General features: G+C 41.0%; 3 protein-coding genes across 9 annotated transcripts in view; 2 read left to right on the top strand and 1 right to left on the bottom strand.

The window, feature by feature from the left end:
• The first annotated feature begins 408 nt into the window (after nucleotides 1-408).
• TAF5 (TATA-box binding protein associated factor 5) lies at nucleotides 409-14,325 on the top strand. The gene is made up of 11 exons (XM_048505936.1): nucleotides 409-1,013; nucleotides 2,066-2,300; nucleotides 3,078-3,393; nucleotides 4,761-4,924; nucleotides 6,818-6,953; nucleotides 8,239-8,359; nucleotides 8,741-8,870; nucleotides 10,048-10,212; nucleotides 10,799-10,976; nucleotides 12,243-12,420; nucleotides 13,221-14,325. Exons 1-11 carry the CDS (start codon nucleotides 455-457, stop codon nucleotides 13,436-13,438), a joined length of 2,400 nt encoding a protein of 799 aa, XP_048361893.1. The 5' UTR covers nucleotides 409-454; the 3' UTR covers nucleotides 13,439-14,325.
• Nucleotides 14,326-15,023: 698 nt separating this feature from the next.
• ATP5MK (ATP synthase membrane subunit k) lies at nucleotides 15,024-17,627 on the bottom strand. Of its 3 annotated transcripts, none has more exons than XM_048505939.1 (4): nucleotides 17,494-17,599; nucleotides 16,115-16,212; nucleotides 15,937-16,034; nucleotides 15,024-15,252 (listed from the first exon to the last, which is right to left on the bottom strand). In XM_048505939.1, exons 2-3 carry the CDS (start codon nucleotides 16,199-16,201, stop codon nucleotides 15,942-15,944), a joined length of 180 nt encoding a protein of 59 aa, XP_048361896.1. In that variant the 5' UTR covers nucleotides 16,202-16,212; nucleotides 17,494-17,599; the 3' UTR covers nucleotides 15,024-15,252; nucleotides 15,937-15,941. The 3 variants fall into 3 exon arrangements, with proteins under 3 accessions (XP_048361896.1, XP_048361894.1, XP_048361895.1); XM_048505937.1 differs by having other exon boundaries at nucleotides 17,508-17,597; XM_048505938.1 differs by having other exon boundaries at nucleotides 15,171-15,252; nucleotides 17,477-17,627.
• Nucleotides 17,628-17,724: 97 nt separating this feature from the next.
• PDCD11 (programmed cell death 11) overlaps nucleotides 17,725-21,956 on the top strand; it is a 36,755-nt gene continuing 32,523 nt past the window's right edge. For 3 of the 5 annotated variants that reach the window (XM_048505332.1, XM_048505331.1, XM_048505328.1), the window contains exons 1-5: nucleotides 17,725-17,816; nucleotides 18,490-18,604; nucleotides 19,400-19,531; nucleotides 20,084-20,251; nucleotides 21,454-21,615. In XM_048505332.1, the coding sequence (XP_048361289.1) occupies nucleotides 18,500-18,604; nucleotides 19,400-19,531; nucleotides 20,084-20,251; nucleotides 21,454-21,615 (567 nt within the window). In that variant the 5' untranslated portion in view covers nucleotides 17,725-17,816; nucleotides 18,490-18,499. The other 2 variants (XM_048505329.1, XM_048505330.1) reach the window with 2 other exon arrangements.

Raw genomic sequence — 21,956 nt, 5'->3', positions numbered from 1 at the left:
TAACATTTCGCCTGCATCTGTGGCTGGCATCTTCAGATGTGTATCACAGACCACGGCCACACAGCACGGAAAACCCACCAGAACCAGTTGAATCCGGCCGTGAAAGCCTTCGACAATAAATTTAACAGCTGATTGTTTACAAGTACCATTTTAACAACCGGCTCTGCCGACGTGGTGCGAACCTGCTATATTCCACTGTCTAAATATCTCCAGAAGACTTCAAATTTATTTTAAAATTACAGACTTTACAAACTCATCTAACGCGGATAAACCAATGAACAGCTACACTAATTGGCAACGGATATTTCTGCATTTCCGGGACAGCAACCGGAAATGCCGTAAAGCAACAACCGGATTGTCGCTAAGCGTTTCGGCTTCACTCTTAAGCACAATGCCCTGACAGTCGTAAATCCGCGGGCTGCCTGAGTGAGAGGCGAGGCCGTTCAGATCCGCTATGGCGGCTCTGCCGGAGGAACCAGCCGAAGCGGTAACGGTGAAGCCAGACCCCGATGGGGGAGCAGCAGCGCCGCCGCCGCCGCCGCCGCCTCCTCCTCCACCTCAGTCCCCAGCAAGTACCGCTCCCGCTCCTGCTCCCCCCGCAGCTGCTGCCGCTGCTCCCCTGGCGGACGGGGAGGCTGCGGGGGGTACCACTGACTCCAAGCCCCCGGCGGTCCCCAGTGCTGCACCTGCCGCTTCGCAGTTCCCCACCGACCGGCAGACGCTACTGGCCGTGCTGCAGTTCCTGCGGCGTAGCAACCTTCGCGAGTCCGAAGAGATCCTCCGCCGGGAAGCCCGGCTGCTTGCTGATGAGGTCGCGGCTGATCTCGGTTCCTTGGCGCCCGGTGGGCAGGCAGCCCATGGCGGGGAAGGGCAAGAGCCCTGCCTCGGGATCGCTGCCTCCGGACCGGGGGAACTGCTGCTTAACACCGTCACTTTTGGCCAGCCTGGGGCTGCCATCGCTCCTACCGCTGGCACGGTCCCCGCGGCGGCGCCCTTGGGAGCCTCCGGGAAAGGTGAGAAAGTGTGCGGACCACTTCCAAGAGTTCATGCAACTTTGCTTTTAGGTATTTTTTAACCAATGGTTATGACAGGCAAAGTAAAAAAGAAACCCCAACGTGTACTACACGCATAACGGGACGAGCAATCTGTATGTTGCAGTCATACAGATTTGAGTTTGCTGTGGATTTGTTCCTTAGTTAAAGTTCCTTAGTTCACATGGTCACTATGCCTGAAATAACTGAGCTCTGTTAGTTTTGATTCTGCCATTTCACAGAATAATTCGTAATTTCTTGTACTTCTTCTCACTTTTATTTAAACGGCTTCCCAAAGTAGCTTGCAACATTAAGCTGTGGCTCAGTAGCTTATATTTTGCATATAGAATGTTTTCTGTTCAATCCCTGGTATCTCCAGTTAAAAACTCAACAGTTAGGAAGGACCTTTCTCTTCAATGAGGCCTTGAAGAACTGCTGATAGCTAGAGCAGTTACTGTTCTGCTCTGTTTTTGGTTTGTGTGCTTATTTGCTTGATTGCCTGAACTGCTTTTATTCTGCTTCCTGCTTTTTGTTCCAGTTGTCTGGGGAAAGGTGGGCCAATAAATATTTTAAATAAATAAATATGAAACAAAAAAGAGGAACACAACAGCATCAGCCCCCAAATATTTATCTGGACTAAATAGTGTGAATCTCCACTTCTCAAGTATGATTTCTCAGTGAATATTCTTATCACTGAAGAACCTGTAATATTTAATCAGTAAATGGGGGACTGAATATACTATATTAAGAAATTTCAGCTGGATACATAATGTTGGGAAACAGAACAGTTTTCCCAACATCTTCAGCATAACTACTGTTTTTCTTTTGGGCAACTCAGACTTCTCCATACTTTAATTGGTAACTGGAATATGACAGCAAATGCTGTGGAAAAGAAATCAGGCCTTAAATCATTGATATACTGTCATCCTATCAATCATCTTGTCAATGAATTTGAGTGGGACTTCAATGTAAACATGTTTAGGACTGAATTATTACAATACCTAAAAGCAATTTTTTACCCTGATGCTTTGCAGTTGGTGTCCTCATGGAAGATCAACCAGATGTGAGTGCAGTATTGTCTGCCTACAACCAGCAGGGAGACCCAGCGCTCTATGAAGATTATTACAGTGGACTGAAACACTTCATTGAATGTGCTCTGGATTGTCATCGAGCTGAGCTATCACAACTTTTTTATCCTCTCTTTGTGCACATGTATCTGGAGCTAGTCTACAATGAACATGAAAATGAAGCAAAGTCCTTCTTTGAAAAGTAATGTAGTTTTCTACATGTAATTCCATTTTTTGTTTCTCTCTTTTAGATAGCTAATCTAAAGCTTTTAGATCTTCAGATGTAATGTAAAAGTTATGTAGTGATCTAGCAGCCGTGTATGTAGCATTTGCATTTTTCTGTGTGGTTCTGTTTCAAGACAGGCATCAGGAACCCAATATGCTTTCTGAAACTCTCTCTGGGAAGAAGAGAGAACCAGTAAGTGCCCAGTTGTGGTCAATCAGTGTCAGTTGTGGAGTCTGTGATAAATCTCATATAACACAACTAAGACATTCCCAACTATTGGTATTTTATTTATGAAAGTATTTATACCATATATAAAATTTATACTAAACTAATGAATAATAAGGTGCTTTTTTGTGCTGGTAAAGGGCTTTCAGTAGCGAAACACTGAAACTGTATTGTCTCCTATTATGGACAAAGTTCTCACCAGGCTCTGCTTTGAGAGGAAGGGCAAGAAGGTGTTATCTGTACCTAAGACTGGAAAAATCTCTGGTACTTTTCGATCTGAGTTTCAAAAATTATTATGAACCTCAAATATTTTTTGGTTCATTTAGTTTTTGGGTTTATACCAAGCGCTAATGCTAATGAAGGGCTGCTAGCTGTTTCTGTTAGAAGTATCCACAAATCTCAACCATGGTTTTCTGTGCTTTGTCTGTGATAAGTGCCTATTTATTGCTTTCTCAAGATGTTCTGAGGAACATACAGTTCAAGCTGTCTAGGAGAGTTATCTTTCAAGACTCTAAAACCTTCTTCTAGGTTTCATGGGGATCAGGAGTGTTATTACCACGATGACTTGCGTATATTATCAAGTTTAACCAAAAAAGAGCACATGAGAGGGAATGAGACAATGCTGGATTTTCGAACGAGCAAGTTTGTGCTGCGCATTTCCCGTGACTCTTACCAGCTCTTGAAGAGACACCTTCAGGAAAAACAGAATAATCAGATCTGGAATATTGTTCAAGAGCATCTTTACATTGATATATTTGATGGAATGCCTCGTAGTAAACAACAAATTGATGCTATGGTAGGAAGTCTGGCTGGTGAGGCAAAACGGGAGGCTAACAAAGCAAAGGTATGATGCTGATATTTTTACACTCACTAGGACATGAATAACTTATTGACTATGTTTTGTCAGGGATATGTAGGTTTAATACTCACTGGAAATGAATGCAGTGCAACTGTATTGAAACAAAAGCAACAGTTGTGGGTGCACAAATGAACAATACAGTTTGAAACACAATCTTACACAATCTTACAAACATAGGATAAAAGCTCCTATAGTAGTCAATATGATACAGAAAGCAGCTGTGCTCCTGTGATTAGTCTGGAAAGACAAACATGCACTTTTTAGCTGTTCTGATTTCCTAATGACAGGCAGCAGCAGAATAACAGCTACATGTCTGAAAGCTGAAGAAGGGGCTTGTTTCCTCGCAAAACATGATTTATCACACCGGTTGTCTGGTTATAGAAAGTGACTGAAGGAGCTAGTTTGACTGTTTGCACCCTTTAGGAGGTCTAGCTTACCTCATTGTACTTTCTTTTTTGTCTGTTTCACCAGACATTGATCACTGTAGGGGCTTTTATCCTCTGTTTGTAACATTATGTAAGATTGTGTTTCAATCTGTTTTGTTTATTTGCGCATCCACAGCTTATGGCTTTTAATATATAGTTGCACTGCATTCATTTCCAGTAAGTTTAGAACTATTTGTTGTTGTTCTCTTTGTTACACTGAACTCACCTTTTGGTTTTTGTAATTTTATCTTCTGAATGATATCGCTTTGTGCTAAATTGGATGTTGGACACTAATTTTTTCAAGCAACTGCAGTAATAAAGAGATACCTTGGAGAGCTCTGGTGTAGACACAGAAGCTCTCCAAATGCTCCAACTCTTGGGCTGCAGTCCAAAGTCCACATAACTAACTATGTGCACTTTAGGAGGAAGCTTTCAACTTGCATTTCTTCAACAGGAGTTGCCTTCATGGCATGGCAACCATTTTTAAAACTCAGGAAAGCTGCGAAATATATTTGTGATGTGACTTGCAGGGTATATTAGTCTGCTGTTTTTCTTTAAACTGAAAAAAAAATCTTAAAGGGAATGTTCATGGCCTTGCTCATCATCTCTCTAGACGGCATCATCTCTCTAGATTGTGGCCTTTGTATTTACTTGTATCCGATATTTTAATTTGACTTCTTTGACTAGATGCAAATGAAGCAAAGCTAGTTTTATTACTGACATTTGATTGGCCGTTTGTAACTAGCTACCATTAATACATGATATCAATGAAAAGTGTTGTGGTTCCGTAAGAAACATGCAAAATTGACTTTTAAGCCATTTAACAACTTGTTGATTCAGTAGCAGTTCATCGTCTCACTAGTTCTTCATTTCACTAAGTCTGTTTTTAATAGCATAAAACATTGTGCTCTATACTTTGGCTTACAGGTCTTTTTTGGCTTATTAAAAGAACCAGAAATTGAATTACCTCTGGATGATGAAGACGAAGAGGGGGAAAATGAGGAGGGTAAGCCAAAGAAGAAGAAACCTAAAAAAGACAGCATGGGATCAAAAAGTAAAAAGCAAGATCCAAATGCTCCTCCTCAGAACAGGTAACTTGAAAAAAGAAAAGACCTGTGTTTGGCTGGTCCACTTCAGATTATGTGAAGTAATCACATAACTGAATGTTTCTCCATATACAAAATTCCATTTGCATAGAAAAGTAGCATGTCAGGGAGGAAGTTAGGCTATAGAACCCTTCTCCATGATATCCAGTTTCTGTGTGGAGGGTATAATAATAATAATTTGGTATGGAGGAACATTTAAAACATGTGAACACATTCCCATGATGAGGTGCGGTCCAGACGCAAGTTTATTCACTTCAGTGACAGCCAGACAGTGACAGCTAGTGTGGAAGTTCAATCCACACTTCCACTTGATCAGCTGATCAGTTAAAATTAAAATGTCTAAATATTTGGAAGTCCTATTTCCATTCAACAAAACATCACTAATATATTTTATAGTATACAGGAATGAGTTCTTTTCTGAAGAATGTAATAAGTTATATAGTACTAGCGGGGCCCAGCCACACGTTGCTGTGGCTTATTGTGGTGAAATGGGAAAGGAACAGTAGCAGCAAATCAATTGCAGAGGCCAGCAGTACATGCTCATGCAAACACGCAGCCTGATACTGTGCGATGTCATTGATGTGTGTGACTGCATTCCTTGGAGGGGGGATGGAAAGGCACCCCTCCCACACATCTAGGCTGGCTGGTCACGATCCTTTACCTGGAAGTAAGTTTGGTTGGTGGCAATGGGTGTCGCTTCTGAGTAAACCCTCTGAGGGGCGTGACTCAGCCATTCAAAGTATGTCACTGTTGCTTTACTGAGCTTACTCCTGAGTAACGCATGCTTCAGAGCCAACCTGGTTTTCTGAACTGTAGCCTCAGTATTCAGGGAAACTAGGCTGGCTGGGCCCTCCCTCCCCTCCCTTGCATGCCACCCCTCACTCTCTCCCCTCCCTCATGTTCCCTTGCATGGCACCCCTCCCCCTACCTCCCTCCCTTTCCCTTTGCTAGAGTGGGTGGGTCATATCCAGATGTTGGGCCCCCTCCCTCCCCTCCTTTGCATGCCACCCTCACTCTTTCCCTTCCCTAACTTATCTTTCCTTGCATGCCTCCCCCTCCTGAGCTTCCCTTGCATGCCTCCCCCTCCCGAGTGGGTCATATCCACATGCTGGGCCTCCTCCCTCTCTTCCCTTGCATGCCACCCCTCCCTCCCGTCTCCCTCTGCTAGGGTGGGTGGGTCATATCCAGATGCTGGGCCTGCTCCCTCCCCTCCCTTGCATGCCACCCCTCACTCTCTGTCCCCTCCTCACTTCTCTTCCCTTGCATGCCTCCCCCTCCGTCCCTTCCCTCTCCCTCCGCTGAATGTGTATGAGAGTAGGTGTGTTGTGTGGTAGTGGGGGGTGAGGCACAGAGAGTGAAAGGTACCTGCGTGTGAGGGGGGGAACCCCACCTGACGTCTCACATGGCAACTTGTGTATGTGTTTCACGTCCACTGGAGTTATTGCCTATGTACTGTTTTCACTGCTCATATCTGGCCATTTGAGCGAACATTCTAAGGGTACGAACATTCTAAGGGTGACAGTTACACAGAGGCAGCTTCATGACCTGGTGCACCAGGAAAAAGATGTTTTATCTGGCTCAGGTGTGTTGTCTGACAGCGGGAGGTACGTAAGAACACAGTTGGGGGAATGAGTAAGTGTCTGTGAAATTTTCAGTGCGTTTGGGCCAGCAGGTGCGGGGTTATTCTTGAAGCAACAAACGCATGGTTCCATTTTTATATATATAGATAAATGAAAAGTGTTTTAATTTAATAAGAAACATGCAAAATCCATTTTTAAAGTATTACTGAATTCAGTCTCTTTTTCCAATGTTACACATTTATGGAATTTATGGAATTAAGACATTCCTGGTCTATTGAAGTGTGTTATCTTCATACAGAATCCCTCTTCCTGAGCTAAAGGATTCTGACAAGCTGGATAAAATAATGAATATGAAGGAAGCCACTAAGCGTGTTCGTCTTGGCCCAGATTGTCTGCCTTCCATCTGTTTCTACACATTCCTTAATGCTTATCAGGTTAGTGTGCAGCACTGATTGGTGGCACTGTTCACAAAATACTTTTGCACTAAGACTGTGATGCTACCTGCAGGAGAGTTAATACACTGGTAACTGGTTATTTTTTTAAGGAAATGCTTCTTTAAATATTTGCTTTGCTTGAACTTATACCTCATACCTAAGGCTAATTCAGTGGCATAGCGGCAAGGAGGTGGGGGGTGCGTTGTGCACCGGGCGCATGCCTGGGGGCAGAAAATCGTCCCTGGCCCCTCCCTTCTTGCGCCCCCTGCCTCCTTCCCACATTTACCTTATTTCCTTTTCTTTTTCTAGTACTTTTTCAGGCTGAAAAAAGCGGCCTATTCAGCAGTTCAGGCTAAAAACTGCCTGAGGAACTACAGTTCCCAGGAGACCTTGGGGCTCACAAGGTCTCTTGGGAAGTATAGTTCCTCAGGCAGTTTTTAGCCTGAACTGTAAAGAGGCCGGTTTTTTCAGCCTGAAAAAGTACTAGAAAAAGTAAAGGAACTAAGGTAAGTGTGGAAAGGGGGGCGGAGGGGCGCGCTGCGGGGGGGGGGCGTCACGGGGGAGGACAGGGGGGCCCACGGGGGGCGGAAAAAACACTGCGCACCGGGCGCAGTTTGGCCCAGCTAATCTCATGGAAATCTCTTAAATATCCAATGAGGATCACTGTAGGGAAAATACTTGAGGGTCAAAGAAAACATGTAGGACAAATCATAGTTAGGATGAACTCAAGTAAGTTCTGAAAAAGCGGTCATTACCACAAAAGCATGGTTAGACTCAGGCTGAAAGATGACTGTTGATAAACTATGTATAATATTGACAAATTCTAGTAATCATTTGTTATTTTTTTAATAATACCCTCATTCATCTATTACCTGAGCCAATTATATTATCCCGAAGCAGTGTCTTTTCCCTTCTACCTTATATATGATGATGGCTTGGACCTAGCAGAAGGATTTTCAAGAATGGAAGGCAGATAGTTTTATGAATTCCCCCCTTCTGCAGCAGATTTCCATTTCCTTTCCAAAGCTGTTCCTGGTGATATCCTTTCCCACCAGGAGCAACATTTGGAGGAGCCAGCCAAAATTGAGGACCCTGCTACTTCTGCCCAAGTATAGTGCATTTTGTTTTACATAAAGGGATTTGCTATATAATCTGATAATTGCCATTTTAAGTATAAAGTTGATTTTGGGTGGCTAATTCTCCTTGAACAAGAGCATGTAATGTAAGTATTTTATCTATCATTTAATATATTAAAATCTTTAAATGGTACATTTTCTGTATGCAGGGCCTAACAGCAGTGGACTTTACAGATGACTCTAGCATGATTGTAGGAGGTTTTGCTGATTCCACTGTCAGAGTATGGTCCGTGACACCCAAAAAACTACGTGGTGTAAAGTCGGCAGCAGGTAACCCAATTCTTTATAGATTTAACTTTCATATCTCTATATAACTGACAATAATACTTGATTCTACCTAGAACCGAATTCAGTTTTTGCAAAATTGCTTGTTATAAATATTTAGATAAGATATAACTAAATATCTTTTAGATATTTAGCAAATAGAAGGCTAATGGAAATTTGGTATAAGTGTCCCTGATTTTTGTGAGAGGCTGTAGTGTCAAAATTAGTAAAAAAAAAAGTTGCATTATTTGGATCAAAATGTCTTTGAGCTTATGGAATTATTCTGTTAAAGAAGTACTTGGGCTATTCTAGTGTTAACTGTACTTAAACTTCAGCAGCTACTGCCAGCAAGCTCTATAAATGTGAACTTTAACTTTTCCCCTTCAGATCTTAGCATCATAGATAAAGAATCGGACGATGTTTTAGAAAGGATCATGGATGAGAAAACAGCAAGCGAGTTGAAGATTTTATATGGTCACGGTGGACCTGTCTATGGTACAAGCTTCAGCCCTGATAGGTAAAATCTCTTAATAATAATGTGCAAATAGAACATTAAGTTATAAAAAGGTTTCTTCTTGGAGACATAATACAATCTGAGTTTTTAATTCAAGACAATTGCCAACATGGCTCCTGAGAAGGATGAACAGCTGTGTGAGCATCAGACAATGATCTATACAGTTGTGTAGCTACCACGGGGTGGGTGGAGGGTGCCCCGCCCCAGGTGTGTGCCATTGGTGTCACATGGGGGGCGGAAAATCACCCCCACACCCTTCCCCCTTCCCCTCTTGCCCCGCTCCTCAGGCCTGGCAGAAGCCTGGAGCAACCTGGTGGGCCCAGCCAGGCTGCTTTTTCAGCTGGCTGCTCTTTGCAGTTGGCTAAACTAAGTTAAGGGGGGGCACGGGGGCAGGGCCCAGGCAACATTTTGCCCCCCCCCACGCCGCTGGATCTATACCTCATTAGATGCTAAAACCACTTTCAGTGTCATTTTATTTGAAATCCTGGTCTTCAGTTAGGCTTTGTCCAATAGCAAGAAGTTTATAGTGAGCAGTATTGTAGGATGTACTGATAATAGGGTATTGTGTGTGTCAAACCAAACATGTATGACAAATATATCTCTGACCATGAATCCCAAGCTCTCCTTTTGCTATAATTTTTTAATTTAAAGATGTGTGAGTTTATGTAAACTAATGAATTTGAAAGATTCAAAGAAAGCCAAGCTTTTTATAAAATCAACTTTGCAGAAAGGCCACTTCAAAAAGATGCAGACTTAAAAATGCTATATGAATGGATCAAGCATATAGCCTGTCAGCCACCTTTTCTGTATAGTGGTTAGTGTCAGACTAGAATCCAGGAGACCGAAACTTCCTGGGTGACTTTGAGCTAACTTATCCCACTTCATAGGTTTGTTGTGAGGATAAAATGGAGGAGAGAATGATGTAAGCCACTTTGGATCCCCAGTGAGGAACAAGGGAAAATAAAGTATTTAAAACTCTGCTTGTAGTAAAAAATGAACAAGAAATAACACCCAGGTGTATGCTGAAGAGGAGGTTTTTGATGATTTACGTTATGACTGTTTGGTTATATTATGTTAACCATCTATAACACACCTGGCATTACTATAAGTGCTACTCTGTGATAGATATTTTGGGGCTGAGATTGTTACTTTCATATGGCGTTACTGTTCTGTTTGACAGGAACTATTTGTTATCATCTTCAGAGGATGGCACAATCAGATTGTGGAGTCTCTTGACATTTTCTTGCTTGGTGGGGTACAAAGGACACAACTACCCTGTGTGGGACACCCAGTTCTCACCCTATGGATATTACTTTGTGTCAGGTGGTCATGACAGGATAGCTCGGTAAGAATCTGCAGACGCTTTTCATCTAGATATAATCTTTGAAGTGTCAGTGAGCTGTATATCTCATCTAGAATGAATCCTTCAAGTGAAGTTGCTTTGTACTGTGCTAAAAATTAAAAGAGATTCCTTTTTAGTATATTTTTCTTTAGAAGAATTAAAAATTCATTTAGTCTGTCCATGGTGTAGTTAAAACTGCAATTAGAGTCATGAAATCCTCAAAGCAGTATGTTTGTCCTTCAAAATAACAAGTTTGGAAACCCTTGTGAAACAAGCATGGCCTCTTTTTAAAGTACAAGCCGTCAAATTCTGGTGTACAGTTAAAAGCGGTGGACACTAATCTGGAGAATTAGGTTTGATTCCCCACTCCTCCATGAGCGGCAGACTCTTACCTGGTGAACTGGATTTATTTCTCCATTCCTACACGTGAAGCCTGCTGGGTGGTGATCTTGGGCTAGTCACAGTTCTCTCATAACTCTCTCAGCCCCACTTACCTCACAAGGTGCCTGTTGTGGGGAGAGGAAGGGAAGGAGTTTGTAAGCCGCTTTTAGACTCTTCTTGTTATGATTTTTTTTTGTACTGGTTTCAGTTTGTGGGCTACAGATCATTACCAACCTTTGCGAATCTTTGCCGGTCACCTTGCTGATGTCACATGTACACGTTTTCACCCAAACTCCAACTACATTGCTACAGGCTCAGCAGATAGGACAGTGCGGCTGTGGGATGTTCTGAATGGGAATTGTGTGAGAATATTCACAGGACATAAGGTAAAATAATGCTAAAATTACTTTTGCTCTGTGTGCAACTAATGTAATTAAAATCACATGGAAATAGTAGTTTTGAGCTTCTAAGCATAGAGATAATCCCTGAGATAGGGATGGCCAGCTGGTGGAGATGGACCACCTCAAAAGCACACCTTGCATTTCTTGTTTTCTTTCTTTTTGGACTTCACTCCTAAAGCCAGATTTGGAATGCAGGACACTAGCACCACTTTGTACCTGGAAGGTGCTGGTTTCCTTTGCAGGGAGAAGCACTTGTTACGTAAGAAGTATCGCCACTTCTTACAAGCTAGTGAAGAGAAGAGCTGGGAGATTTGTACACAGATTCTGATGTTCTTTTCATTGGGAAATTTAGGACGGTGCCCATAAGGTAAATAGCATGTATGTTGTTGGGTCTCTTTTAACTTGGAACCATACCTCCCACTATCAAATCCTTTAGTGTGGTTGCAGATTACTGTGGCTGGGGAGCTGACAATCTCCCACAAATATGCTATACTAGGGAAGGGAAAGACTACTTTACGGCCTACTTGCACCTGCGTATCTGGCTATCCAGTGTTAAGAAACCGATAGTGATTTAAATACTTTGCTGTAAATCTGCACATTTTTTGATGTTTGGTAATATCATTCAAACCTGAAAAATCATGCTAACCACTTCTAACACAGCCAGCAATGGGAACATTATTTCTGAAAGTGTGAAATTATACTACTAGAAACTTGTGTGTTTCAAACAGTTTTCTGTGCTATCTATCAAATTGCTGCTGAAATTGAAGGAACTTTGCAAAGCAGTTTTGAGACACAGCATGGAATGTAACTGTTGAAAGAGTAAAAAGCCTACTGGGACTCTTAAGACATTGTGTGTGACTCAGAAACATTTTGGATCTTAGCTGAAGTTAATTGCAAGGGACTGGAATAGTAGGTGTTGAACACATAAAGTTGCCTTATACTGTATTCAATAATTAGTCTATCAAGGTCATTATTATTGGCTCTGGTTGTGGCTCACTTTAGATAGGTCTTTCACATCACCTACTACATGATCCTTTTCACTCATGATACTGGGGATTGAACCTGGTAGATTATGCAGGCATAGCAGATGCTCTGCTCCTTAGCCCTGGCCTGCTTCCATGTATATCTATCTAGTGTTGGTTATATAGCAAAATTACAAAATACTAAAGGCAGGCACTTTCGTAATCATGACTGACATATAGACAGATGCTAACATGTCATCCTGTTAATGACTTTACTTTTTTGTTCAAGGGACCAATTCATTCATTAGCATTTTCTCCTAACGGAAGATTCTTGGCAACTGGAGCTACAGATGGAAGAGTGCTTCTCTGGGATATTGGCCATGGTTTGATGGTGGGGGAGTTAAAAGGACACACTGATACAGTCTATGCACTGCGGTTCAGTCGAGATGGAGAAATTTTAGCATCAGGTATGTAAATCAAGATTTCTTGTTCAGTGGGTCAGAAATAATGGCTGTTTGTTGTGATTTCTTGTGGTCTTCATGCTTCTTATGCACAAAGAGCTCTATTCTTCAAGCTTTAACTGGTCATGATGACCATATGTAGATGTTTAGGTACACTAGTTCTTCCTCCCAAGCCAGGAATCTAAACAGGAATTAACTATGGTTTGCCAGGTCATCATGGGAAAGGGAAGTGCAATTCAAGGCTTCTGAAACACGAAAGTCTTCAACTGCATTTCACATAAAAGGGAAAGGAGCACACAAACATTTATTTATTGTTTTTCCTCTACCCAAAGGTCTTAAGATGCGTTACAATGTAAGAGTCATAGAGGTTTGTAACATGGCATCATAGTTACTCAGATATGATAATTGAATGCAGTGTTAACAATGAGCTCATCTGTTCACCGTAAATCCTGTGATTCAGTGAGCTTCTGTAATGCTACTCAGCTTTTGTTTTCTCAGTATTCACTGATACAGCATATTAGCAATTTGGCTCCTGGGGGAGCGGGCAGGAATGTGTGAGCTTGTTCCATTTAGCCAGAAAAAGAGACTGGATCCTCAGAAACAGCCTAAGGGGGATTTGAAGGGGATGGGGGAAGAAACTGAACCATCTTTAGCCATACGTACAGGCACCATTTTTCTTACACAAAAAGCACTGACATTAGTATTCCAAAAGACTTTAACTTGTCAACCTGATTGTGATACATACTGAATGGATTTACTTACACTGTGAATGCAGATTTTATTAACTTTGTCCCATTTCTCATTAGGTTCAATGGATAACACCGTGAAGTTGTGGGATGCTGTAAAAGCCTTTGAAGACTTAGAAACAGATGATTTTACTACAGCCACTGGCCATATAAACCTGCCTGAAAACTCTCAGGACTTGTTGTTAGGTACCTACATGACTAAATCAACCCCTGTCATACATCTTCATTTCACTCGTAGAAATCTGCTTCTTTCTGCTGGGGCATATAGTTCCCAGTAAACTATGAAATTTCAAAACTTGGTTGTGTAAGCCTTGTGAGTAAAGGTTGCAGAATAATTTGCATTATTTAACACTATGATGAACTGAAATGGATCTCTCTGCCAGAGCAAGCAAAGTAAACTGTGACCCAAGCTGCACCTTCAAGTAACTGAAGGTTACTCGTCACTGAAATCATGGGTTTGATGTGGGAAAAGATTGCTTTTGATTTAGAGAAGTGTACAGAGAATTTCTTGTATCCTCAAGTCAGCTCTAAACTGCAAGACCAGTTGTAAACAACAGGGATAATACATTATTTGAACAGCTTTTTCACAGCACTTACTTTCTCATATTCCTAGGTCTAACCACTTCAAAGAGCTTCAGTTGGAGTTTTCACATGGAGTTTTGGGTTCTTTTTATAATAGGGAGAGAGAATTCACCAACCTTATTTGGCTTTTGTGAGATGCCTTATTTATTCAAAGGATGACAGTATAGATTGAGTAAATGCTTTGAAGTAGGCTGGCCTGCTGGCATAATTTGAGTTGATGCTTTCGAGATGGACCTTCTACAGATGTGACAATCTTTATTTGAGGCATTGTTTATGTTTTCTGTATGCATACAGCAAGCTCTTTGACAGGAGAAAAATTATTTTAGGATAGAAGTGTAGAATCTCTTCTCCACAAAGTGTATACTAGAATCACCAATTGTTTTTCTATAATGGGTTCTTAACTGTCCCGCCGGCTTTCAGTTACAACATTGCTTTAACAACATTGTTTACCAGTTGTTGAATTCCCACAAGAAGTTAATTGAACTGTTGGTTTTAAAAAGGCAACTGCCCTAGTTTTACATTCTGTACAGTTTTATATTTTTGATATTTTGTAATAAAGACAAATCATTTTGTGCAATTCTTACCATGAAGTATTGCAGTAATGTCTGTTTGAAGTAATACCATCAAGTTTAACATTCTGAAGCACAACAAGGGAAATTGTGGGTATTTCTAAGCTTCTCCTGCAATCAATCATGTACTTATATATTGGATACTTATTTTATTTATTTTTCATATTTGTATCCCGCCCAATTTCCCATAGGGCTCAATTTCCCATAGGACTCTAAATACTTACCATTGGGCTGAAACATAATAAGATTTGCATATGCCCTTTCTTAGGTGTCAGGGAGAAGGTAGTTACGCGTTTTCCCTCTGACAAGTGACTGGACAACATTATGTTTAGTAAGAAAACTGTCTGCTATGTGACTAAACCATAGTAACTAACATGGGTAACAATTTGTTTCTAATATGTATTTGTTGATCCTCTAGCTGGGTATTAAGTGGTTTTAGAAATCCATAACAGCAATTAGGCTGCAGAACTATGAATACTCTAATATAAACATAAAGTTTTTAAACAGCTATTAATCCATCAATGCCAATGAAAAGTGTTTCTGTTAAAGCTCAGTTGATTTTTTCACATTGCCCCAAGTTTATAATGTCATAGATGAAACAGCCTATTTAAGTAGAACAGTACTCATAAAATGTATTGCTCTCATACTACAAAATGAAAACTTACATTTCAAGCCGAATACAAGGCAATATGTTCCAGAAATGCAAAAGTACTCGACTAGGAATTACCTTTATTATGTTCTAACACCCATTATCAGGACAGATGAAACAGGCACTATAAATTGACCACTTTAGAAATATGCATTGTTTATGTAGAACAGTTAGTTCACTAATGGCAATGTGTACAGAAGACAGACTCCATCATTGTTCATGATTTATTTGAACTGTAAATCAGTTTTTGCTGACTGAACCAATACAACATCGGACGTTCGCTATCAACAACCTGATAAGAAAGAAAATGGACTGTTAAGGCAGAATCTAATTTATAGACATCAGAGAAAGTGATACTGAAAACAGCTATCTTGTATTTTTACTATGAAGATTCCCATTACGCTTCAGTGAGGAACTGCAGGACATGTGTCCCACGTTGCAGGGGAAGGATATATAAAATTACAAAGTAACAAACAAATATTTAGTGACTTCAACTGTAGGTTATTTTATCAATGTGGGTCAACATCAACCCCAGGTCCCAGGCCACACATTTACATGTAGCATTTTCTTACAAAGAGTACTAATCCTAGATGATCATCAGAAAGTTTGTCAGGAAAAGAACTAGTAGAAATCCCTCCCCTTTTCATTTTCAGGTTCAAACGAGAAACAACACAAACTTGGAAATAAAAAAATAACCTGTGAACAATGACTTCATGTTATTGGGTTTTTTAAGGCAAATTGCAATCCATCCCCACTCAGCAAGTTGCAAGCAACTTATTGCAACTCAATAGGGCTTCCAAGTCTCCCCATTGCGTAGCAATCCTGCCATTCCTTGGTGGTCTCCCATTCAAATACTAACCTGGATCAACCCTGCTTAAATTCCAAGATTTGATGATATCAAGCTATCCAGATCAGATCAAATGCAATATTATTTCTTGCTAAACAATGACAGAAATGAAAGAGATTGGGCACTTACCAATTTTATTGCTCTGTTAGAGCTGGTTTTTGTTTCTTAGGCCTTAGTTTGAAGTATAGGATGATCATCGCAAGGCTTGCGTATGTGGCTAGTACGTACTGAAACACAAAAGGACACTATGAATAAAATCAAACATATTTCAGCAGCATGCTTTATGGTTATTTGAGTGCATACTTACATTCCTTCGGCCTGTTATGGTATAAGAATTAAAGTATTTTTGAAATCCTGTGAATTGAGGATGTGATCCAGAATCGTGTCCTGCCATCACTGCTTGTCCTAGATTTAAAAATACAGAGTAAATACACAATATTTACTCACTTTATTCCATTTATCTGTGTAGCCCTTTTAGTCCAAAAGGGTTAGGTTAGTAGCCACAGGAGTATGGATGCCCCACTCAAAAACTGAAGACACTTAAACAAGTAATGTTTATTGAAAGGGGAGGGAAACAATAAGGTAAGACTGGAAGCTTTAATGAACAATATGAGTAAAAATTATGACAGTCCCATACTTAGGGCAATAAAAGAAAGTATTCTTGCCACTTTCCCTCACAGTCACTAAAAAGCAATTGTTCTACAGTCTCCAAGAAGCCAAGTTTCTCATAGAGAGAAGCCATACTCACAATATTTGATGGCTCACTCCAGAGGATGACTATTCCTTTGCTAACTGCCTTTCTTTATATCCAGTCTGTTTCCCCCAGGATCTTCCTCTTTTAAAGTGCTCCACACCATCAGAAGGAAAAAAAATGCCTCACCTTCTCTGGCTGTCTTCAAGACATTTCCAAGAAAGGACATGACCTTACAAACCCTTTTTGGACATTTTTTTACCTTAACAAACCATAGCAGCTAAGAACCGCCTCAATCTTTTGCATTAAAAGTACTTAATGCTAAGGCATTCCTTGCTGTATGTTCCCGCTCTCTATTTCCTTTCCTCAAATAACTGATTCCAAATACACCTTCAATCATTATGGTACAGCAACAGTCTTAGGGGGGAGTTATCAGGAGCAAGTTCAGCTCCTTCAACCTATCTTCACAGGACTTGGTCTCCAGTCGTTTCACCATTTTCATCGTCCTCTGGACACATTCTAGTTTGTCGACATCATTCTTAACATGCAGTGCCCAAAACTGAACACAGTACTCCATGAGATCTAACCAGAGTAAAGCAATACTATAACTTTGTGCGATCTGGGCACTACACTTGCCTTTTTAGCTACTGCATCACATTGCAGAATCCCAAAGTCTTCATACAAATTATGATAGCAACATATGAGATCACGGTTTTCACTTCAACCTTTCAGACTCCCTCTGCCTGCCTTGAGACGGAGGCTTTAAATATCTCTCACCTCTGCGATTAAATCAATATCTAGCCTTAAGCAAAACTCTCAATCTGAGGCGTTCGCAAATGATAATTACACCAACCTATCCTTCAAGTTTGTTGTTAGCATCAAAATACATGATGTATGCAATGCGTACAAAAAAGGACGGCACTAACAAGCCAGCCGAGAGGGCATCAGAGGAGATGTGTTTTACTAAAAACTACTCACGCTTCCGCCAAACCTCCCTGAACTCACGAACCGTTTCCACTCCAGATATCAACCATTCAATGTCCTTCACTCACAAGATGGCGCTGCCCAGACCTTCCGAATATGGCGGAATTGCTTCCGCAAACTGTCACCTGATTGGATAACTGATGTGCTCGTCGTCTTCTGTCTCTTCCCCTCTAGCACAGCCAATGGTCCCTTAGCTCTACGGTTTCCGGGTACTCACTCGTATGCTTCCGGTTGACCTTTTCCGGTCTCCGCCTTATGCCATTTTGATTTCCGGGTTATCAAAACTTGTCCTCACACATGTGTTTTACTCTTGGATAAGAAGAGAAGGCAAGAGGTGGGAGCTTGTCTTTACGGGAGGCAGTTGGGTGAGCTGGGAAGGAAACGGTAGAAAGTGCGGGTAACGTTACGCGTTTATTTGGGTAGGGGGTGGTGTTGTATAGTCACTAGTGGATGAATTCACATGCAGTAGAATGAGGGGGTAAGGTGGGTTGCGCCAACACAGAACCCAGGTGGAGGTTCCTTTTTGAAAAATGTTTCAAAAAGTATGTTTGTGTTTTAGATCCATTTGTCTAGACAAATAATTGTAGAAATTGTAGTTTGACAATACGCTGCAGTTCTGGGAAGTTTCTTAATTGTCTCAAAAGGATGTTATTCTGCTTAGGACTTCAGTGTAAGGGTTGCAGTGCACTGTGTGGATCCAGTAATTTTTTTCTCAAGCATGGAGCCATACCATCTATCCTTTCTTCTTGTCTCAAAATATTGACAACAACAGAGCAAAACAGGTGTCACTGCTATGATTTACATCATGAATTGGCAAGACTACTGGTGTAAAATGCATCCCCATCTCATCAGGGAGAGTAAATTTGTTCTAATGAGTAATTGTTGAAAATAAAAAAAATACTTAATATTGGTTGTACTTGAAAAATGCAAATATGTTTTTAAAGTGTTGACATTACCTTTTTGGGTGAAGTTTGTTGATGTGGACAATTTTGTGGCTTTCTTACCAGAAAGACAACCATGTCTTCTATCGAAGAGAATTTCCCTCGAGGGGGCACACAGAAGACGACACAAGAAGGAAAAGCAACAAAACACCCAAGAATTGATGAGGATAATTTATTCAAAGTAATGCAAATTATAAACCCATGAAAACTGAGTTAGATCACTAGTTTGTCTAGTCCCGGAGGCTCTTTAGTATCCAAGGCTTAGTTCATTTGCAGTCCTGTAACCTCAGATAATTTTATCTAGTGATGCTGGGGACTGAATCGGTGACCTATGGCATGCTGGGGCATGCTTTACCTCTAAATTTATATTTCCTTTTTTGTTTAAGAACTTGACTTGAGTATGAAATTTGTTCATTTCCTGTGATTATTTTCCTAATCAAATCCCAAATATGGCTTTCTTTATAACAATCAGTTTAGAATTTCATTCTGAAACCTGATAATATACAAATGAAATCACTGGAGAGAAAGATAGGGACAAAATATATGTGCAGTTTCATTGTATTCAGTAGCGGTAATGTCCAAATTATTTATCTATCACATTTCATGTTAATAATCCCCCAGACTTTAATGAACATAACAGTTTTTCAACATTTCTTTCACTAACCATGTTGAAGCCAAATTGTCTTTTGGAGGGCAAAGGGCTTAACACAAATTTGTGAAAGCATGTAACCCAGAGTTTGATTATCTTCTTTTAGATTAGAATCTGTATGCTTGCCGTTAGATTTCAAGATTTAAGCCAATCTTCAGATATCCATGTAGAAAATAAAATTAATATTACATGTTCATTTTCTGTGATGCTCTAAGCATGTTAGGTTGAGAATGTTTCCATTTCTGGTATGCCCAAACATTCTGAATGTTGGGAAGTGTCTGTTCTTGAGCGTATGTTAACTTTTTCCCCCAAATAAAACTGTCTTAGACACAACATGAGGAGCCAGCTCCAAAAAGAAAGAAAACCCGACAAGATGAGCCAAAACCAAAAAGACTCGAACCAGAAAAGAAAGCAGTTGTAAAAACCAATGAAAAGGATTTTGAACTTCTGACAGCTGAGGTTTGGCTTATTTTATAATAATGATTTATTTTGCACCTTAGTGACCCAATCCTATAGGTGGGGGAGGAATGGGCTGATAAAGGCAGCATGGGGCTATGCCCTCCACAGGTGGGCTTTCGGACTGGGAATGCAGCAGCCAAGCCCTTGGACTTAAGCCACTCAAAAGGCTGGTGTAATTCCATTTAGCCCTGCAGAGGGCTTTCAGCTCAGGGGGGTTGTTTTAGCTTCCTCCCCACACTGCCTGAAAGCCCTCTGGAGGCAACAGGGTGGTAAGGTAGTGGTTCCATCCCCAGCTGTCTCAGGTTTTGGATTGGGCTGCCTGAGCAGTATTTCATATTGTTTCATAGGGGTCAGTTGTAGATAATTCTTTATTGTGGGAAATATTTCATATATTAGCTACAAAGTGGGATTTTTTTTATTTGGGTAGCTTAGGTCTGGTTATAAACTTTAAGGCTCCCTCAAGAACATCCATTTCCCAGACAAATGTGTAAAAAACCTGAGAAATGCTTGACTCCCATAATCCGTCATTATTTATCTGTGTTCACTCAACAGTCTCTCACTGATGGAGTGCTGGTCTTGGGCTGTGTGAAAGAGTGTAACGAGTTTGAGCTTACAATCAGCCTACCAAATGGGCTCTCCGGGAATGTACAGGTGACACGCATTTGTCAGGCTTACAGTGATATGCTGAGTGAACAAGTAGCCACAGATAAGCCAGTAAAGGTAAGACATGGTGAAGGATGATGGTTGAATTCTGCAAGTACCAATCAAGAGTCCTAGCAGCCGATTTTTTTCTATCCTACAGAGAATTCTCTTGCCGGTTCTGTTGCGTGTTTTTGTTCTGTACACTATGACCCGATGCAAATGGTATAGGAGACTTAATTAATATTTAATGCAGATCTTGGTTAGCTATATATCCAGTAGTACTGTGTATTATTGTGCATTTGCTGTTTTGCACAATACAAGAAATGTCAAATGTCCATTGAAATTAAGATCTTGCCAGTTCAATGGAAACAAAATAAACTACTGTCTCAGTGCATCTGATGAAAGGTCACCTCAAGCTACTGAACCACCCCAGCCACGTTTTTCCCCCTGAGAGAAAATGCAGAGGAAGCACCTCTTGACCATGCCTTGCTTGCATCTCAAATCAGTAGCAATGGCATCAGACAAAGCACACACCGCCTTTCCTGTTGTCCACAGCCACCTTAACACAGCGAGCCAATCGTCTCCTAATTGTTTCAGACCACGAGGGGAGGACTTTCACTGCACTCCCCCTCACCCAATTGGCCATGCTGACAGAGGCTGATGGGAATTGTAGTTCCTGAACATCTGGAGAGCCGCAGGTTCCCTACCCCTGTTCTAATACAACAAATGTGTTCGTCTTTAAGGCCCTTAGTTATTTTTGTTGCCGTAGACCAGTGGTGGCGAACCTTTGGCACTCCAGATGTTATAGACTACAATTCCCATCAGCCCCTGCCAGCATGGCCAATTGGCCATGCTGGCATGGGGCTGATGGGAATTGTAGTCCATAACATCTGGAGTGCCAAAGGTTCGTCACCACGGCCATAGACTAACATGGCTCTTCCCTTAAAAATAAAACTACTTTTCAAACACTATTTTGGGACCTTGAGTCACATTTTTTGTGATTCCAGTTTGGAGCAGAAGTGGCCAGTGACATTCAGATATCAGATTGAAATTGCCTTCAGTCTGCTTCCTATGTTAGAAAGTAATTAAGCTTTGTCTAGCTGAAGGCCATATCCCAACCTGCTCCTTTTTGTTCTTGGCACACTCAAACAAATGATTAAATTGCTGTGGGCAGCATAGTTCATGTGGGTAGACTTTTCAATCAGCAGTTGGATATCACTCTTGATTTTAGGCATGATGCATTATTTTATTCTTTGTTCCCATAAAATTATTTCATGCAGGATTTGAGCCCTCTTTCAGAGATGTTCTCACCAGGAATGCTTGTCAGATGTGCTGTGATTGGTATGGAGAAGAATGCTGAAGGGCATCACGGTATACAGCTGTCGCTTAATCCCAGAGATGTCAACAAGGCTTTGAATGCTGCTGCTCTGAGAACAGGCATGGTATGTTAGTTACGACTTCCCTGAGCTTTGATGATACTGCATGTTAGGTCTTCTTGTTGTGATGTAGTTAAGATGCCCCTGTCCCTTCAATGGGTATGCCAAAAGTAGAATCTCAGCACTTTGGATTCTCCTGTCATAATACTCTACTGGCGGAGGAGCTGTGTCTTATCAAAATTCTGTACTTCTGGGTATCTTTCTATAGCAGAGAAGCTTTAATACCCATGAATCAATTTGAAAAGAGAGACCAAAATGTATGTCATTGATCTCTGTAACTTCTGTAACAGATTTTGAACAAAAGGAAGGTACAAAGAGTAGAGTAGTGCACTTGTTAACTTGTTTCT

This window comes from Sphaerodactylus townsendi, linkage group LG08, assembly GCF_021028975.2.
Source record: "Sphaerodactylus townsendi isolate TG3544 linkage group LG08, MPM_Stown_v2.3, whole genome shotgun sequence".
Taxonomy (NCBI): Eukaryota; Metazoa; Chordata; class Lepidosauria; order Squamata; family Sphaerodactylidae; genus Sphaerodactylus; species Sphaerodactylus townsendi.
This window is presented reverse-complemented; position numbering and strand designations above follow the sequence as displayed.